This window comes from Lampetra fluviatilis, chromosome 57, assembly GCF_964198595.1.
Source record: "Lampetra fluviatilis chromosome 57, kcLamFluv1.1, whole genome shotgun sequence".
NCBI lineage: Eukaryota > Metazoa > Chordata > Hyperoartia > Petromyzontiformes > Petromyzontidae > Lampetra > Lampetra fluviatilis.
The window spans coordinates 2,189,633-2,209,931 of NC_136331.1; the positions used below are offsets into that span (position 1 = coordinate 2,189,633).

General features: G+C 53.5%; 1 protein-coding gene across 1 annotated transcript in view; it reads right to left on the bottom strand.

Annotated features, from left to right (window-relative positions):
* Positions 1-5,752: 5,752 nt before the first annotated feature.
* LOC144950261 (alpha-2,8-sialyltransferase 8E-like) overlaps positions 5,753-20,299 on the bottom strand; it is a 57,199-nt gene continuing 42,652 nt past the window's right edge. The window contains exons 5-12 of the mRNA XM_078880323.1: positions 18,723-18,809; positions 16,513-16,599; positions 14,199-14,340; positions 12,710-12,822; positions 9,644-9,736; positions 7,745-7,862; positions 6,278-6,412; positions 5,753-5,983 (exon numbers count right to left, since the gene is read on the bottom strand). Coding sequence (XP_078736449.1) covers positions 5,753-5,983; positions 6,278-6,412; positions 7,745-7,862; positions 9,644-9,736; positions 12,710-12,822; positions 14,199-14,340; positions 16,513-16,599; positions 18,723-18,809 — 1,006 coding nt within the window. The remainder of the gene's footprint in view (positions 5,984-6,277; positions 6,413-7,744; positions 7,863-9,643; positions 9,737-12,709; positions 12,823-14,198; positions 14,341-16,512; positions 16,600-18,722; positions 18,810-20,299) is intronic.

Here is a 20,299-nt window from a genome sequence, read left to right on the forward strand (position 1 = left end):
CGGGAAACCACGTGGGTTGTCAGTTGGGGGCAGTTAGCAGCAAACCACGTGGGTTGTCAGTTGGGGACAGTTAGCAGCAAACCACGTGGGTTGTCAGTTGGGGACAGTTAGCGGGAAACCACGTGGGCTGTCAGTTGGGGGCAGTTAGTGGGAGACCACGTGGGTTGTCAGTTGGGGGCAGTTAGCGGGACACCACGTGGGCTGTCAGTTGGGGGAGTTAACGGGAAACCACGTGGGTTGTCAGTTGGGGGCAGTTAGCAGCAAACCACGTGGGTTGTCAGTTGGGGACAGTTAGCAGCAAACCACGTGGGCTGTCAGTTGGGGGCAGTTAGCGGGAAACCACGTGGGCTGTCAGTTGGGGCAGTTAGCAGGAAACCACGTGGGCTGTCAGTTGGGGGCAGTTAGCGGGCAGCCATGTGGGCTGTCAGTTGGGGGCAGTTAGCGGGCAGCGACGAGATCCGGGCGCAAACAGCCGGGCAGCAGTAGAAGCTCGAAGTCGCAGCGTCGCCATCGCTAGGTGTTGCTGCTGCTGCTGTTGTTGTTGCTGCTTCTGTGGGTCAGTGGGTGGATGGACGGGTGAGTGAGCGAGACGGTGAGTACGTGGGTGAGACAATGAGTGGGTGGATGGATGGATGGCTGAGTGAGTGAGTGAATTGTTGAGTAAGTGAAAAGGCGAATGATTGACTGAGTGAGCGGGTGACTGAGTGAGTGGGTGGATGAGTGAGATGGAATTGGAGACTCTACAACTGAACCTGCAGCGTGCCTCTAAGAGATGGGGGCCTTGCCATCAGCCCCACAAAAACAGAGCATGTTTCTTTGCATGTTCACCACACGGACGTGTGTGCTTAATGCAGACTTGATTCCTTGCAACAGGTATATCTGTTTGGTGTTCGAACATCCAAACAAGGGTAAAAGCTATTCTTATTTTTTCATACTTTGATACTGGCAAAAAAGGTGCCATGATGAAAAAACAAAGCACCTGCCTGGTTACTTTGTCGTCAAACGCTGCCCTCCCTTAGCTCCCTACGAGTGACGGGCGGTTGTGGAAAGAGAGTGGAGAAGTCTCTGTGCCTGGGCAGTGTGCTTATGACCAACTGCGGATTAGTCGAGGGGCGTCATTGCCTCTGCAAAATGCCGCTGTGTGGAAGCTACCTGGCCGGTCGCTCCACACAGCTTTGCCCTCCCTTCCCTATGCATGTGAGCGTGTGTGTGTATGTGTGTAGGGGAGACAAAGGCGGTCGGGCGAGGTGCTGGCCACCCACCCCCCTCGTGTACCGTTCCAGCCTTCATAGGTGCTCGCCAACAACACTTGTCCCTACAGTCTGTTAAGGCTATACGGGGGAGCTTTTTCCTTTGTCTTGACTGTGTAAGGAGCGGTAGTGTAGTCGTTAGCACGCTGCGCTACGAACCTGGCTGGGCCAAGTTCGATTTCCGCTCACGGCAAACAACCATCGACGATTATCTGAACCGGTCCTGGACCACCCCTAGGTCGACTCGGCCTTAAATGAGTACCTGGTGCGGTGTATAGTAAACATCGCCACTGGGAGACAAAGGCGGCCGGGCGTGGTTGCTAGCCACCCACCCTCTCGTATGTCGTGCCAGCCTTCATAGGTGCTCGCTAACAGCACTTGCCCCTACAGTCTGTTAAGGCTATACGGGGGATCTTTATCTTTTGGGTGTGTAAGTGAGTGGATGAGTGATTTGGTGAGATAGTGGGTGAGTGGGCGAGTGAGTGGATTAGTGAGTTGGTGAGATAGTGGGTGAGTGAGTGGGTGAGTGAGTGGGTGAGTGAGTTGGTGAGTGAGTTGGTGAGGTGCCTTTTGGCGTCTTCTGGTCTAACACCGTTTTGAGACGAGGCTAAAAAGAAAGCTGTCTCTGGTGTGGACTAATCAGTTTCAAAGACAATGCATATATTATACTGGTAGGATCCTCCTGGTTACACCAGCCCACAGGGGATTATTGTGTCCGTCCGTCCGTCGTACATCCAAAAATGGGAGGGGTGGGGCTGGGTGGGGAGGGGAGGGGCTTGGTGGGGCTGGGTGGGGGGTGGGAGGGATGGGGCTGGGTGGGGAGGGGCTGGTCACCCCGTGGTGCCCTTATAAAACTCAACGTTTAACCTATTCACGCCGGCTTGTGCCCGCCCTCACAATCGGCCATATTTGCGGAATACACCACGCCGCCGTTGACCCTGGCCATTGACCGAGCAACCCAATGTTCCTACCAACTCCCTCCGCAGGAATGTGTTCAGAGTAAGTTTTTTGTTTGCGTTCTGACCACAAGCATTGTGGTTAATGCAGACATGATTCCTTGTAGAAGGTTTCAGTTTGGTGTTTTAACATTTTAACACAACTGTTTTGTTGCCAGAAAAAAGGGGAAAACCTATTCTCATATTTTGGTACTGGCAAAGGAGGTGCCATGATGTATAGTGTCGAGTAGGGTGTATGCATATATATATGGTTGAACTTCTTTCTCGCCGTACGTAGCCAACCGCACTAATCGGAGGTGCGGGGGGGAAGGACGTACAAACTAAACACAACAACAACAACAAGCAGTTGTAAAGCGAATGAGTTTGTCAATCCAGATCATGATTAACAAAAAAAATGATTGATGAAACCGGGTAAAAGTTTTAAATAAAATATTTGTTTTATTTTTCGCGCTTTCTGCCCGTCGATTTTTTACGCGGATGAATCAAACTGGTTCGCCGATGGTCACAAAAGGAGCTGTCGCGCGGAACGATGGCAGTAGTGGCGGTGTTTGACTTCAGCGAGGCCTGAAATCAACGGCGCCCGAAATCGGCGTCGTCTTAATTCAGCAACGCTTGAAATCAGCGACGTATAAAATCGGCGTCGTCTTAATTGAGCAACGCTTGAAATCAGCGATGTCTGAAATCGGTGACGTCTGAAATCAGCGCCATCTTAAATCAGCGCCATCTTAATTCAGCGACGTCTGAAACCAGCGACGTTTTGACTTCAAGAGGAACGGGCGCGCGACGAATAAATAAGTCTGAGCGATGCAACGCCCGAGAGGCGGCCACAAGATCTGCACCCGCGTCTCAAATGTCATCGGTGGGTGTGGGAAAAAAGACCACATTGTTTTCAAATTTGTCCGAATTTACAACGACAATCAACAACAACATCCACAAGCTCTCAGAGCGACCAGCACAGACGAGAGCTCGTCAGCACATAGCCCACTTGCTGTACTGCCCACAGCCCTCCGCCTGCACGGCTATTCGAGCGAGCGGGCTAGCGGGCGTCGCGGTTGACGGCAGCGTGTGTCTGCAAACGCTCCGCCACTGTCAAGGACGAGCAACAGAGACCTCCACTGCACGTGGACTTTGGTCGGACATTCTTACAAAAGAGAGAGAGATCCCGGGATCCACACACGGAGATCTGTAGAGGCACAGAGAGAGAGAAAGATCCCTGGATCCGCACACGGAGATCCGTAGAGGCACACAGAGAGATCCCTAAATTGAGACACAGAGATGCGTCGAGGCACAGACTTATCCCTAAATCTGCACACGGAGATCTGCAGAGGCACACACGCACCCACAGAGGCATATACTCGCAAAGAAACCCACACACTCTCAGAGAGACATCCGCAGACTCTCATAGAGGCCCACGAATTCCAATAGAGACTCGTGGAATCTTACAAGATAGCCCCATGGAATCTCACGCAGAGACCCATCGACTCCCGCAGAGACCTACAAAAACGTACACAGAGACCTATAGACTCCCATATGAACCTGCATACCATCAGAGAGACATCCGCAGACTCTCATAGAGGTCCACGGATTCCAATAGAGACTCGCGGAATCTTAAAAGAGAGAGGTCCATAGAATATTGCGCAAAAACCGCACAGGCTTACATGAAGATACCGAGACTCACGTAGAGACCCGTAGACTCACACAGCCACACAGGGACCCGTAGACTCACACAGACACCCGTAGATTTACACAAACACACAGAGACCCGTATAATCACACAGACACACTGAGCCCTGTAGACTCACACAGACACACAGAGACCCGTAGACTCATACAGACACACAGAGACCCGTAGACTCACACAGACAGAGACCTACACAGACACACTGAGCCCTGTAGACTCACACAGACAGACCCGTAGACTCACACAGACACCCGTAGATTTACACAGACACACTGAGCCCTGTAGACTTACACAGACACACAGAGACCCGTAGACTCACACAGACACACATAGACCCATAGACTCACACAGACAGAGACCCGTAGACTCACACAGACACCCGTAGATTTACACAGACACACTGAGCCTTGTAGACTTACACAGACACATAGAAACTCGTAGACTCACACAGACACACAGAAACCCGTAGACTTACACAGACACACTGAGCCCTATAGACTCGCATAGTAATGGGTGGTGGTACTAGTGGTAGTGGGTCATAGTAGCGGGTGGTGGTAGTAGTGCGTGGTAGAGGCCGACCGAAACTGAATTTCTGGTTTCGGCCGAAAACGAAAGTAAACCGAAAGTAAAAAATTTACTTTCGGCGAAACCGAAAGTCAAACGAAAGTAAAAAAATTACTTTCGGCGAAACCGAAAGTCAAACGAAAGTAAAAAATTTACTTTCGGCGAAACCGAAAGTCAAACGAAAGTAAAAAATTTACTTTAGGCCGAAACCGAAAGTTACAATTTTTTACTTTCGGCCGAAACCGAAAGTAAACCGAAGGCTAAAAATTAACTTTCGGCCGAAACCGAAAGTAAACCGAAAGTTAACTTTTTGGCTTCGGCCGAAACAGAAACTATGCCGAAAGAAGCCATTTGCCAACTTTCGGCGCCAAAAACGAAACCGAATTTCGATCGGCCTCTAGTGGGTGGTGGTAGTAGTGGGTGGTGGTAGTAGCGGTGGGTGGTGGTGGTAGTAGTGGGTGGTAGTAGTGGGTGGTGGTTGTAGTGGGTGGTGGTAGTAGTGGGTGGTAGTGGTGGGTGGTGGTAGTGGTGGGTGGTAGTAGTCGGTGGTGGTAGTAGTGGGTGGTACTGGTGGGTGGTTGTGGTAGTAGTAGCGGTGGTCATAATGAAGTGACGACGTATCTGTGAATCGACGTACAAGAGGGAGACGTAAATCGAGAGTATTACTGGATTCGCACAGAGACCTATAGACCCACAGATACCCATAGACTCACGTAGAGACCCATAGACTCACATGGAGGCTCTCTCACTCAGCCAACCACCCACACAACCACCCACCCACCCACTCACCCACTCACTCACCCACTCACCCACCCACTCACTCACCCACCCACTCACCCACCCACTCACTCACCCACCCACCCACTCACCCACCCACTCACTCACTCATCCACCCACTCACCCACTCACCCACCATTGCTACAGGGCACCCCACTCCTCACGCTGCTGCACTGCAAAATATTCCTCTCCTCCCAACATCCTCAACATCATCCCCATCATCATCCCCATCATCATCACCCTCATCACCATCCTCATAATCGCCATCCTCATCACCACCACCATCATCACCACCATCATCCCCATCATCCCCATCATCACCACCATCACCACCATCACCACCATCATCACCATCATCACCATCATCATCACCACCGCTACCATCGTCTCTTCGCGCCCCCACGTCAAATACAAAATCCTCGCCCGGTTCAAGAGCCTCCTCCTCCCCCCCTCAATCCTCCTCCTCTTCCTCCTCCTCTTCCTCCCCCTCTCCCCCCACGTGTCTCTGGAGGCGTCGTCCCCCCTCAAGGCGCCGCGCACTCCCCCACGTGCAGCCGCAGCACCCCGCGGCTGTGCAGCGCCAGCAGCTCCAGGAACTCGTGGGGCATCGAGTGGCGCCGGTTGGGCTTCTGGTCGTCGTAGTAGTGGTGCGTCAGCTCCACCCCCGCACCGCCCGCCCCGGGCGGGACTGCCCGGTCGAACGGCCAGAAGCCGTAGACATGCACCTCGTCACACAGGTCCATGGCCACGCTCGTCTGGGGGGGGGGGGCGGGGGAGTTGGGGGAGTTTGGGGGGGGGGGAAGAGGTGAAGACGTTGGGGGGGGGGGGGGGGAATCGCACGCGTGGAGAAGGAGAGACACGGAGAGATGAAAGGGAGACAAAGGTGGTGGTGTTGGGGGTGGGGTGTAGATGTGGGGAGATGGATGGAGACACGGGGAGACAAGGTGGAGAGAGAGAGTGCGATGTGAAGTTGCTGGGAGACGCAGTGGAGATGCTGGGAGACGCAGGGTGTGTGGGGGGGGGGATGAGGGTGGGGGAGGGAGGCTGACCATCATGAGCCCCGAGGAGGGTCGCGGCTCGTTCACCCCCTGGCCCTTCCAGAAGCGTGCGATGGCCCTCATGTAGTCGGGGTTGAAGAAGGCGACCCTCTGCTGCGCTCCAAAGTCCTCCAGCGTGAAGGCGAGCTGCAGGCGGACACACACACACACAGGGACACGTGACACAGAGACGTGGACACGTGGACACAGACGGACACGTGGACAGACGGATATATGGACAAAGAGAGAGACGGATGGATGATCGGGTGGATGGGCAGGCATTCAGTGTATATGTGTGTCTAGGTGAGTGGGTGAGTGAGGCAGGAGGTGAGTGCATGAGTGAATGAGTGACTGCTGCGTGTGAGTGAGTGTGTGAGTGTCCGTGTGTGAGTGAGTGTCTGTGAGTATGTGAGTCTATGTCTGTGTGTCTGTGTAAGTGAGTGAGTGTGTGTGTAAGTGTTGGTGAGTCTGTATAAGTGAGTGTGTGTGAGTGTCGTTGAGTGATTGGTCGACTCAGCCTCAAATGAGTACCTGGTGCAATGTGTAATCATCGCCACTAGGGAGACAAAGGCGGCCGGGTGTGGTGTGGGCTACCCACTCCCTCGTGTGCCGTGCCGTCCTTAATAGGTGCTTGCTAACAACACTTGCTCCTACAGTCTGTTAAGGCTATACGGTGGGTCTTTGTGAGTGAATGGGTGTGAGTGTCTGTGTGAGTGTCTGCGTATAGGTGCTCGCTAACAGAACTTGCCCCAACAATGTATTAATGGCTATACGGGAGGTATTTGTCTTTAATCTTGATTTGAAGCTTTCGTGACTGCAGGAATCCATACACAAGCAATCATCAGCAGGTGGGGTTTTCCACCCGATGACGATTGCTTGTGTTGCAATCAAAGCGTCGTGATTTGTTTATAATTTATTTCTAACTACGTGACTTTACCGAAAAAACCAAAGAGTATTTATCTTTGTGTGTGTCTGTGTGTGAGTGATTGTCTGTGTGAGTGTGTGTCTGTCTGTGTGAGTGTCTGTGTGTGTGTCTGTGTGAGTCTCTGTGTGAGTGAGTGTGTGTATGAGTGAGTGTGTGTATGAGTGAGTGTGTGTATGAGTGAGTGGGTGTGTGAGTGTCTGTCTATGTGAGTGAGTGTGTGTGTGAGTGTCTGTGTGAGTGTGTGTGTGAGTGAGTATGTGAGTGAGTGGGTGTGTGAGTGTCTGTGTCTGTGTGAGTGAGTGTCTGTGTGACTGTCTGGGTGAGTGAGTGTGTGAGTGTGTGTGTGTCTGTGTGAGTGAGTGCCTGTGTGAGCGAGTGTGTGTGCGAGTGTGTGAGTAAGTGGGTGTGTGTGAGTGTGTGAGTAAGTGGGTGTATGAGTATCTGTGTGTGTGAGTGTCTGGCACAAGCGTCGTGGTGACGTCACCGCCACTTAGTGGCGAATGGCGGTTGTTGTTGTTGTTGTTGAGTGTCTGTGTGAGTGATTGTATTCGTACCCTCATCGCAATCGGCGTTAGGGCTGCGAACGAGAACCCAGACACCAGGATGATGGTGTCTTTATACTCCGCCATCTCCTTCACAAACGGCTGCCGCCGGAAATTCAGCGACTGGAATCTGCACAGACACAGACAAAGGTCACCCGTGTAGCCTCCACTGGCTGTTGGGGGCAAGTGCCGTTTGCGAGCACCTCATGGCAGGCCAGTAGAGCCTTCCTATGGCGAAGTGATGTGGCCTGAAACCACGGCAGTAGCTGATGCTTGATTTTTTGTTACACATCGCACTGGGTAATTGATGCAGTAATTTTAGCTGTGACGGTCCCACCTGATGACGGAGACTTGTGTTGCCTCCGAAACGTCGTGATTTATTAATTTATTTCCATTATTACTTTTATTAACTTTGAATTTTATTGTTTACCTACGTGACTTTACCGAAAAAAACCTAACAATAGGAATCCCTGCAGTCACGAAAGCTTCAAATCTAGAATTAATCGTTTTAAGTCTGAGTCGACCTATTGGGAGTCCCGGGACCAGTTCAGATATTCGCCACTCGTCGTCGGCGGTGGCCGTGCGCAAGAATAGAACTCGGGTCGCCGGGTTCGTGGTGGAGAGCGCTTGACCTCTGCACCACCGCTCCCCATGCGGGGGTTCAGTACAGCCAGAGACAAAGATCCCCCCGTGTCGCCTCAACAGACTTTTTTGTACGATTGGAACCTCATTTGCCAGTAAAAAATATGATAATTGTTTTTTTACCCTTCTATCTGGCAACAAAACTGACACCTTTTTACAAGGAGTCATGTTTACATAGACCACAATACCTGCAGTCATAATGCAAACAAAAAACATAACTCTGATAATATGCACTGTCCTTGAAGTTGATTGGTCCACACCCGAGACAGCTTTCCTTAGAGCCTAGTCTCACATGGGTTGGACCAGATGACGCCAAAAGGCGCACGACAGTGCATATTATTAGAGTTATGTTTTTTGTTTGCATTATGACTCCAGGTATTGTGGTCTATGTAAACATGACTCCTTGTAAAAAAGGTGTCAGTTTTGTTGCCAGATAGAAGGGTAAAAAAACAATTATCAGACTTTTTTGTGTTGGGGGGAGGCAAGTACTCTTAGTGAGCACAGGCCAGCGCAGCGCTCCGATCGCCGAGTGATGTTGGCCTGAGAAACAAAAACCAAACAAAAAAAACCCCACACACTCATCTGCCTCTGTCTCCACCTAGTTGGCGATGTTTTTTTTTTCACACACCGCACCGGCTAAACGTCTTAAGGCCGAGTCGACCTAGGCGAGGCCCAGGACCGGTTCAAATATCCCTCCGCTGCTATTCGGTCGCGAGCCCCGCCGCAGCTGCGCCGGGGAAGCTCGTGCCAGGCTAGGTGCACTCAGGCAGGCCCGTCAACTGTGGTGAAATGGTGGAACGATTTGGCTGCTAAATTTCGATTTAAAGCTTTCGTGACTGCAGGGATTCATCTTCTTGGTTCTTTCGGTAAAGTCACGTAGAAGGGAAATAATAAAATAATAAAAATTAAACATTAAATACAATTCTCACGACGTTTCGGCCACAACACAAGCAGCCGTCCTCAGGTGACAGACCTGTTCTTCACCTGATGACGGCTGCTTGCGTTGTAGCCGAAACGTCGTGAGAATTATTTTATTATTTATAATTTTTATTATTTTATTATTTCCCTTCTACGTGACTTTACCGAAACAACCAAGAAGATTTGGCTGCTGCTGGCAGGAAGCTGTAATGACTGCAGGACCCAGGGTGGGGTGGATGGGGAAAGGGAGGTGGGTGGATCGAGAGTCGAGTGGCTCAGCTGACCGCCGTGCTGGGGGAGCTCGTGCCAGGCTAGGTTCACTCCGGTGGGGGGGGGGGGGGGAGCTCTCACTTGTTCACAATGATGGTCGGGTTGGCCGTCACGAGGTTGGTCTTCGAGCCGACGTCCACGGCAAACGCGCCATGCACCGGCGCCAAGTTGCAGCTGCGCCGAGCAGAGGGGGTGCGGGGGGGGGCAGTGGTGCGGGTCAGACGATGTCGCCGCTCGTCTCGTCACACGTTCGCTTTCCCTGGCTAGGAGATGTTAACTACCTCGCCTGGTGTACAGGAGGTCGTGGGTTCGATCCCGACCCTGATGCCTGCTGCTGTATATTTGGAGTTTGCGTGTCACCCTGACGCCTGCTGCTGCATATTTGTAGTTTGCGTGTCTCTCTCATCATCATCACGGTTGCTAGGAGATGTTAACTACCTCGCCTGGTCTACAAGAGGTCGTGGGTTTGATTTCAACCCTGACGCCTGCCGCTGAATATTTGGAGTTTGCGTGGACTTTTCTCCGGGTTCCTCCGCGTTTTCCCCCCTCCAACATTTAGAGTCAACGCCACGCGTATAGAAGAGTTATTTGGCTGCTGCTCTAAATTTCCACACAGTGATGATGATGACGATGACAATTCCACTTCGTTGAAGCTATCATTTGTGATGGCCAGCTACGTAGCAGCTCAGTGAGGCTTGCTGGTAATACCGGATATCTATATAAAAAAGAGCATTATAGCATTCCTACAATTTTCGATTTAAAGCTTTCGTGACTGCACGGATTCATCTTCTTGGTTCTTTCGGTAAAGTCACGTAGAAGGGAAATAATAAAATAATACAAATAAAACATAATAAAATAATTGTCACGACGTTTCGGCCACAACGCAAGCAGCCGGTTTCGGTCACAACGCAAACAAGACGGCTGCTTGCGTTGTGGCCGAAACGTCGTGAGAATTGTATTTTATTTTGTTTTATTTTTATTAATTTATTATTTCCCTTCTACGTGACTTTACCGAAAGAACCAAGAAGAGGATCCCTACAGTTTAAAATAACTATTCTGATCGTCATGTTCCGAACATTTCGCTAAGCTAGCGTGATGGTATGAAGACATTGCGTTTTATAATTAAATCCACCAGCGGTAGACTAGACGGGCGAATCTTACAGAGAGGTTCCAGGCCCCGAGTCGTCAGTGGAGAGTTCAGCACCGCGGAGAGCTCCGTCAGGGTCCTTGAAGCTGTCCGCGGTGCTGATTGTAACCCGCTGCGCTAACCACTGCGCCACCACTCTGTCGCGTTTGTTGTACCCGGGAAAGCATCGCCGAGTTTGTTGTTGTTACGACGATTGCGTATGTCGTCTTACAATTGAACACGTGCACACACACAAAGACAAATATTCCCCGTGTAGTCTGTAACAGACTGTTGGGGCAACTGCTGTAAGCGAGCACCTATGAAGTCCGGTACTGTGGCACACGAGAGGGTGGGGTGGCCAGCACCACGAGCGGCCGCCTTTGTCTCGCCAGTGACGAGGTTTAAACCCACACACACACAGACAGAGATTCCCCGTATTGCCTGTAACAGACTGTTGCGGCAATTTCTATCAGCGAGCACCTGCGAAGGCCGGCATGGCACACGAGGGGGTGGGTGGCCAGCACCAGGCCCGACCGTCTTTGTCTCCCCAGGAGCGATGTTTACACACCGCACCAGGTACTCATTTGAGGCTGAGTCAACCTAGGGGAGGCCTAGGACCGGTTCAGATAATCGTCGTTGGTGGTGGCCGTGAGCGGGAATTGAACTCGGGTCACCAGTTTCGTGCGCAGCGCGCTAACCGCTACACCACCGCTCCACACACACACACGCACAGTCACACACACACACTCGCACGCATACATTCATTCATTCAACAACAATAACAACAGCCACCATTCCCTAAGTAATTGGTGGTAACGTCACCACGACGATGGTGCAAGGCGAGGTGCACTTTTGAGGCCGTCACGTGAAGTGTGGATGGTTTGCTACTGGCAGGAGGTTACGGGACAGACCCAGGTGCCATAGGTTGACTGACTGAGATGACCAGCAGATGCACCAGCTGTGCATCACACTGTGCCAAATTGCTGCGTTTTAGCTGCCCGGCGCTCTGCTCGTTGTTGTGAGCTTCGATCCTCTGCCCTCCGTTGTTGTTGGAGGGCGACTGCCTTCAACTGCCCAGCAGTGTCCTTCGCGAGCCTCCATAGAGGCCGATCTTGACACCGCTGGTACCGGTCATTGGCAAGTCCACTCAGCTCTACATCCTCCTGTACCGCATCAGCTCCATCTCTTCTCCAGAGCATGTCACTCACTCACTCACTGACTCACTCACTGACTCACTCACTCACTCACTAACTCAACCACTCACCCACTCACTCACCCACCCACCCACTCAATCACTCACTCACTCACCCACTCACCCATCAGTTCCATCTCTTCTCCAGCCCGTGTCACTCCTCACTCACTTACCCACTCACTGACCCACTCCCTCACTCAACTACTCACTCACCCACTCACTCACTCACCCATCAGCTCCATTTCTTCTCTAGCCCGTACTGCACCCGTTTAGCCCCCTCTAGCCAGCCAAACAGAAGCTGTTGGGCATTCGATGGCTCGCCACTCACTCTCACTTTCTCAGTCTCTCACACTCTCTCTCCTTCTCTCGCTCTCCCTTCCTCTGCCTCCACGCCCTATCACCGTATCACAAAGTCGGCCTCGTCTACTCTCCCACTCTTTCAAGTCTCTCCCTCCCTTTCTCTATAGTTCTCTCTCCATTTCTCTCACCCACTCTCCCTGTCTCTCTCCCTCACTCTCACCTTCTCACTCTCTCCCTCTCCCTTCGTCTCTCTCCCCGTCACTCTCACTCACTCTCCCTGTCTCTCTCCCTCACTCTCTCATTCTCCCTTCGTCTCTCTCCCCGTCACTCTCACTCACTCTCCCTGTCTCGTTCCCTCACTCTCTCCTTCTCACTCTTTCCCTCTCCCTTCGTCTCTCTCCCCGTCACTCTCACTCACTCTCCCTGTCTCTCTCCCTCACTCTCTCCTTGTCACTCTCTCCCTCTCCCTTCGTCTCTCTCCCTCCCTACCCCCTCTCCCTCCTCATCTCCTCCCCCTCCTCCCTCTCACCGGATCACGAAGTCGGCTGCGTTGATCTGGGAGCCGCAGGAGCTGTTGGTGAGGATCCCTCCGTTCCCCACGACGGCGCAGCGAGGGTAGCGCCCACTCCGCTCGGGGAACTCCTGCGGCCACATCACCATCATCAGCATCAGCCATCATCATCATCAGCAGCTATCGTCATCATCAGCCATAATCACTCATCTTTATCAATCATCATTATCAGCCAACATCAGTGATCATCATCAACCATCTTCATCATCAGCTATCATCATCATCAGCTATCATCAGCAGCTATCGTCATCATCAGCCATAATCACTCATCGTTATCAGTCATCATTATCAGCCAACATCAGTGATCATCATCAACCATCTTCATCATCAGCTATCATCATCATCAGCTATCATCAGCAGCTATAGTCATCATCAGCCATAATCACTCATCGTTATTCGTCATCATTATCAGCCAACATCAGCCATCATCATCAGCTATCATCATCATCAGCCTCAGCCAACATCAGTGATCATCATCAACCATCTTCATCATTAGCTATCATCAGCCATCATCAGGGATCATCATCATGACATGAGTGGTAGCGCATTCGCCGCTTATTGCAAAGGTTCGCGGTTCGAGACGGGCAGTCCGCCCTGGTTAAGACTGCGGGTGTCATCATCATCACCGCCCACCGCATCATAACACACGGTGGGTGAGCAAGTGGGTGAGCGAGTGAGTGAGCGACAGGGCGAGTGGGAGAGTGGGAAAGCGGGCGAGTGAGAGACTGGGCGAGCGAGTGAGCAAGCGACGGAGCGAGCAAGTGAACGAGCTATAGGGTGAGTGGGAGAGCGAACGAACGAGTGGGAGAGAGGGCGAGTGGGAAAGCGGGCGGGCGAGTGAGCAAGCGATGGAGCGAGTGAGTGAATGAACGATAGGGCGAGTGGGAGAGCGGGTGAGAGTGGGTGAGCGAGCGAGAGGGCGAATGGGAGGGTAGGCGAGCGAGAGTGGGCGAGCGAGCGAGAGGGTGAATGGGAGAGCGGGTGAGCGAGTGAGAGTGGGCGAGCGAGTGAGCAAGAGGGCGAGCGAGTGAGTGGGCGAGTGGGAGAGTGGGCGAGCGAGTGAGAGTGGGCGAGTGAGCGAGCGAGAGGGCGAGTGGGAGGGTGGGCGAGTGAGAGTGGGCGAGCGAGTGAGCAAGAGGGCAAGCGAGTGAGTGGGCGAGTGGGAGAGTGGGCGAGCCAATGAGCGAGCAAGAGGGCAAGTGGGAGGGTGGGCGAGTGGGCGAGTGGGCGAGCGAGTGAGAGTTGGTGAGCGAGCGAGCGAGAGGGCGAGTGGGAGGGTGGGCGAGCGAGCAGGCGAAGGGGCGAGCAAGCGAGCGAGAAAGCGAGCGAGCGAGTGGGAGAGTGGGAGAGTGGGCGAGCGAGTGAGAGTTGGCGAGCGAGCGAGAGGGCGAGTGAGAGGGTGGGCGAGCGAGCAGGCTAAGGGGCGAGCAAGCGAGCGAGCCAGCACCTTGATGAACATGCCGTGCAGGTTCTTGTCCACTGTGATCGTCTTCTTGCTGGCGTCGTACGTGATGTTGGACTTGACGGGAGAGTTCGTCTGCGTCACTATCACCCGCCCCGCGCCGCCCGTCACGTTCCGGTGACTCTCCCTGCGACGCGGGGAGACACAGTGGGGAGGGGGGGGGAGTCACGAAAAGACGGGGGGTCACGGGAAGAAAGGGGGAGACATTGGGTCACGGGGAGACGTGGGGAGACGGGGGGGGGGGTCACAGGGGGACACCAGGACCAGGACACACGGGGCGACGCTGGGAGACGGGGAGACACGGGGACATGGACATGGGGCGACGCTGGGAGGGGAGTCACGGGGAGACGGGGGGGGGGGGGTCACAGGGGGACAGGGACACACCGGGACACACGGGGCAACGCTGGGAGACGGGGAAACACGGGGACACGGGGCGACGCTGGGAGGGGAGTCGCGGGGAGACGGGGGATGCGGGGGGTTGTGATGCCGCCACCATGAAGCCGTTCAGCAGGCGCCCCATCTGCGGCCTCGCCACCACCAAGCGACGGAGCCGACCCCACGTCCCCCTCACCTCACCTCACATGAACACACCCGCACGCATCCCCCCCCCCCCCCCATAGAGCGGGAAGGGGAGGACACCTGATCGACCGGTTTTTATCCGAGAAACCCTTATCGGGATTAACTCTCACGGTTTCCGGCGATCAGGGAATTGGATGACCTCCCCGACGCTACGTTGCACCGCGGCGCTGCGACCGGCCTTAATATGGTGTGGCCGCGGCGAAGGGCATTCGGCCACCACGGTTGAAACGCATCCCCCACACACACCCCCCCCCCATGCGTCGACGAGGCCAGCAGGGGAAGGACGGGACAGCATGAGTAGCAGGACCGCAGGGGCTCTTGCGCATAGTCGCGGAAGGTTGGGATAGTTGCGCTTGAGCGCAAAGGCACAATTGTTAAGGAGGATAAATAGGGAGCGCAAAGGGGAAATCGCTCTCTTGACTCCAGCACCAGGCGACACCACGAGCTCCAGCCCAGCGACCCGGACGTCCGTGAGACGCACCGCGGTACACTGCGAGGAGGAGATCAACGGACCGCCGTGAGCACCTAACAGTGAGTACGAAGGTGAATTGAAATCAAAGCCGATAAATAGAGAATAGATTCAGGGGTGGTAGAATAGGCCGGCCTCGTCGACTTATACTGATCAAACATCAATTACCAGGTAGCAGATAATAAATCATTAATAGCGAAGCGTGGCCTCGCGCGATCTTGTCGAGCAGTGTGAGCGTGTGGGTGCGTGCGTGTACACAGTGGTTCGCCACGTGAGTGAGCGCTGCGCGGAGCTGAGCGCGCGGGTGCGCGTGTGTACACAGTGGTTCGCCACATGAGTGAGCGCTGCGCAGAGCTGAGCGCGTGGGTGAGCGTGTGTACACAGTGGTTCTGTAGTGCTGCGGCTCGCCTCGGGGGAGCGCTGCGCGGAGCGGTGCGAGAGTGGGTGTCGCGTGTGTTCACTCCGTGTGTGATACAGGTGCGCGATCATAACGCGAGTGTTCGGTGGTGAGTGAGTGCCGCGGAGAGCTGTGTGCGTGAGTGCGCATGCGTTCGTTACGTGTCGGATACGGATGCGCATTGGTAACGTGGTTATTCGACGTGGAGGCGAGTGCCGCACAGGGCTATAGACGGGCACACGCTCGCAGTGTGCGAGAGCTGTACGTAGCGGTGTAAAGAGGGGGAGTGTGGCGTTTGATTGATGATGCTGTGCGCACGTATGCTCGCAGCGTGGGAGCGCGGCGCGAGGCTGTAACAGTAGGGGCGTCGCGTTCGAATGCCGGCGAAACCGTAGCGGGTAATAGGGAGGTGGGGTAACGTAAACGGAATAGGGGACGCAGGCAGGAGGGACCCCGGGGGCCAACGGCCCCCACAGGGTCACAGGGGGACAGGGACACACCGGGACACACGGGGCGACGCTGGGAGACACGAGGACATGGGGACACGGGGCGACGCTGGGAGGGGAGTCGCGGGGAGACGCCATTGTCAGTGGCGGATTCCTAACGCAGTCCTGGGCCTCTCCCAAAATCGCCGCGGCTGCAGCCGGAGTCACCGTTGGCGCGCTGCGTAAACAGCGGCACTGCACTGGGGACAGACACGGGCGTGGCGGTGCTGGCCACCCAAACACCCAATCGCCCACCCACCCGTATACCGTGCCGGCCTTAATAGGCGCTCGCTAACAGCAGCAGCAGCAGTAGCGTCTCCCACCCACACCCCCCACACACCCCACCCGCACCCCCCACCGTGCACTCACTGGAAGTGGAGCGTGGCGGAGACATTGGGGGCCCAGGGGCAGTCGCGGACCCCCTTGGCATCGCTCACGACGCTCTGCTCGTTGAACCTGCGACGCACAAAGACAAAGGTTCCCCACACACACACACACATGTGTAGCCTTAACGGGCTGTTGGGCCAAGTGCCGTGAGCAGGTTGAACCTATGAAGGACCGAGCGGCACACGAGGGGGGGGAAGGGTGAGCAGCACCACGCCAGGCCGCCTTTGTCTCCCCACTGGCGATGATGTTTACTACACACCGCACCAGTACTCATTTGAGGCTGAGTCAACCTAGGAGAGGCCCAGGACCGGTTCAGAAAATCGTCACCGGTGTCGGCCGTGAGCTGGAGTGGAACTCGGGTTCTCCTGCAGGTGAAGGAGGTGGGGGGATCATCATCATCATCGGCGGCGGCGGCGGTGGCTGTGTGGAGCCACGTGATCGCAACGGGGCGCGCGTTTGGACTTGCTCCAGGCGATGTATCGCTGCGGTGCATTGGCACGCGACGACGAGCCATCGTTTGCGATGGCCAGGTGGCTTCCGAGAGAAGAAGTTAACACCGCAGGGGGAAAATATAGATATTTTGCCACTGGCAAAGGAGGTCTCATAGTGTATATGCTTACCCCGAGCTCTCAATACTCTGATAGTGTGCTGTCTTTGAGTTGTACGCCTTTTGGCGTCATCTGGTCCAACACCAATGGAGACTAGGCTCTAAGAAAAGCCGTCTCGGGTGTGGACCAATCAACTTCAAGGACAGTGCATATCATTATCATTATCAGAGTTGTTTCTTTTTGTTTGCATTTTGACTGCTTGTGTTGTGGTTATTGCAAACATGATGCCTTGTATAAAGGTGTCAGTTTTTGTATCAGTTGAAAGGGTAAAAACCTATTACTATATTTTGCCACTGGTAAAGGAGGTCTCATAGTGTTAACCGCAGGGGGCTTTAGCTGGTGAGATCTAAAAAAAGGTGTTTTTATTGGTATATATATTTTTAAAGTGATTTGTTTACCTTTACTTTACACTCCTGTCGTTTGTTTATATTGTTTGTTTGTTGTGAGTAATGCGGCTCCTGCCATATACATTTACACTTGATGATGACAATGATAAACCCACTTCGTTGAGCTATCACTTGCGATAGGCAGGATCGCTTCTGAATAAAGAGCTAAAGAGCGGTTCTGTGGGGCCTTATCTGGTAACGTAACAAGTTGAGTGTAGTTCAGGATCTTAGCTTCCGACCCTGACGCCTGCTGCTGTATATTTGGAGTTTGCGTGTCTCTCTTTTTTTTCTAATGCTCGGTGTAGTCGGCACTTTGCTTCGTTCATCATTTGTTTTTTTTTAATGCTTTGCTTTATGTAAACCCCACCCCCTTTTTAAATGAAAGATTTCACAATAGATATCACGCTCTGCTCTCTTTAACCCCGTCCCTCTCTCTCTACCTCCCCTCTCTCTATCCCCCCTCTCTCCCTACTCCATGTCTATGTTCCCTCTATGTTTTCTCTCTCTCTCCCCGTGGTCGCATAGATTTTCGTCCAGGTCCTCCGGTTTTCCCCCCTCCACGTTATAGAATCAACATCACGCGTTTGAGTCCAGTGGTTCGTAACCTTCATACTGCAGCCTTGCACCACTTTGTTTCTCAGTCGTAAAAAAAAAGTACAATGTTAATAACCACAGAGGGTGTTGATGAAACAAAGTAATCTTCTTGGTTCTTTCGGTAAAGTCACGTAGAAGGGAAATAATAAAATAATAAAAATAAAACATAATAAAATACAATTCTCACGATGTTCCGGCCACAACGCAAGCAGCCGTCCTCAGGTGAAGAACAGGTCTGTCGGAAAGACAGCGTCTGAAAGAACCAAGAAGATGAATCCCTGCAGTCACGAAAGCTTTAAACTGAAAAGAAACCAAGTAAGTTGTAACTTAACGTGTATCGATAATTCTCGCACCCCCCCAGGGGATGCGTGATGCACCCCAGGTTAAGAAACACCGGCTTAGAGCATTTGGCTGCTGCTATGAATGTCCACACTTGATGATGATGACGAGCCCACGACGTTGAGCTATCGTTTGCGATGGCAGGTCGCTTCGTTAAAAAAAAAAAGTTCATCACTAGACATAAAGAGCTTCATAGCTCATCGGATTCCTCCAGTGTTAATAAACATTATGATTCTGAAGGGCGGGGGGGGGGGGAACCACTCACCTCCTCGGAATCCCTCGCTTGACGATGCTGCTGAAGAGCTCCGTGCAGGCCGCGTTCATCACGACCTTCGCCAGCGTCGTGGCGTTGCTGCACAGAGGAGGGCAGCAGCAGAGGCGCAGGCCCATCGAGCCCGTCTGTGTGAGTCTATGAGTCTCTGTGTGAGTTTATGGGTCTCTGTGTGAGTCTATGAGTCTCTGCGTGAGTCTATGAGTCTCTGTGTGAGTCTATGAGTCTCTGTGTGAGTCTATGGGTCTCTGTGTGAGTCTATGAGTCTCTGCGTGAGTCTATGGGTCTCTGTGTGAGTCTATGGGTCTCTGTGTGAGTCTATGAGTCTCTGTGTGAGTCTATGAGTCTCTGTGTGAGTCTATGGGTCTCTATGTGAGTCTGTGAGCCTCTGTGTGAGTCTATGAGTCTCTGTGTGAGTCTATGGGTCTCTATTTGAGTCGATGGGTCTCTGTGTGAGTCTATGAGTCTCTGTGTGAGTCTATGAGTCTCTGTGTGAGTCTATGGGTCTCTATGTGAGTCTGTGAGCCTCTGTGTGAGTCTATGAGTCTCTGTGTGAGTCTATGGGTCTCTATTTGAGTCGATGGGTCTCTGTGCGAGTCTGAGTCTCTGTGTGAGTCTATAAGTCTCTGTGTGAGTCTCTGGGTCTATGTGAGTCTATGAGCCTCTGTGTGAGTCTATGAGTCTCTGTGTGAGTCTATGCTCATAAGTACCCTGTGAGTAACCCGGTGAGTACCTGTGTCCCGTAAGTACCCCGTGACGACCTGTGTTCCATGAGTTCCTTGTGTGTACCTGTGTGTACACTGTGTGTGCACCCTGTGTGTACCTGTGTGTACCTGTGTGTGTACCCTGTGTGTGTACCTTCTGAACTAAAGAATGAACGGGGCGTGGGAGCGTGGCGGTGAGGTGTGGGAAGCTGTAAGCCCCAGGATACTTTGGGCTCGCCTTCCAATCAACCGGAGGCGAGGAGTGGTGGTCGTGGTTACTTATGCCCCCACCGAAGACGAACATCCGTGGAGGGATGCAGGCAAAGCCGATGAGTCAGATGCCTTCTATGACCTCCTGTCACAGGGACAGAGTCATCTTGTTGGGTGACTTCAATGCTCGAGTTGGTCATGATGCTGGCACCTGGTCTGGAGTAATTGGAAGGCATGGGCAAGATCAGCTCAATAACAACGGTAGGAGGCTGCTAGGTTTTTGTGCAGCCAATGGGCTTGTAATTACCAACACGCTCTTCCGGCATCGGCGCATCCACACAACATCATGGATGTGTAGTGGTGGTGTTGACGTGCGCCGACTGTGACAGTGATGGATCACGGGGCGGCGCGGGGTGCGGGGTTGGGCACGCGTTGTGGGCGTGGTGTGGACGCGCGCGCCGGGAGTGACAGATGACGGGGCGGCGCGGCGTGGGTGGTGAGGCACGATGAGATGTGGGAAAACAGGATCGTAGCCAGCGCCCAGCGATTGGTCGAATAAGTGGGTGCTCGCAGCGACGTCCGCAGGTGGGGTATAAAGGGGGACGCGCGAGAGCACTCGGGGAGAGTTACCCAGTTGAAGACCCGAAGACGGAGCTG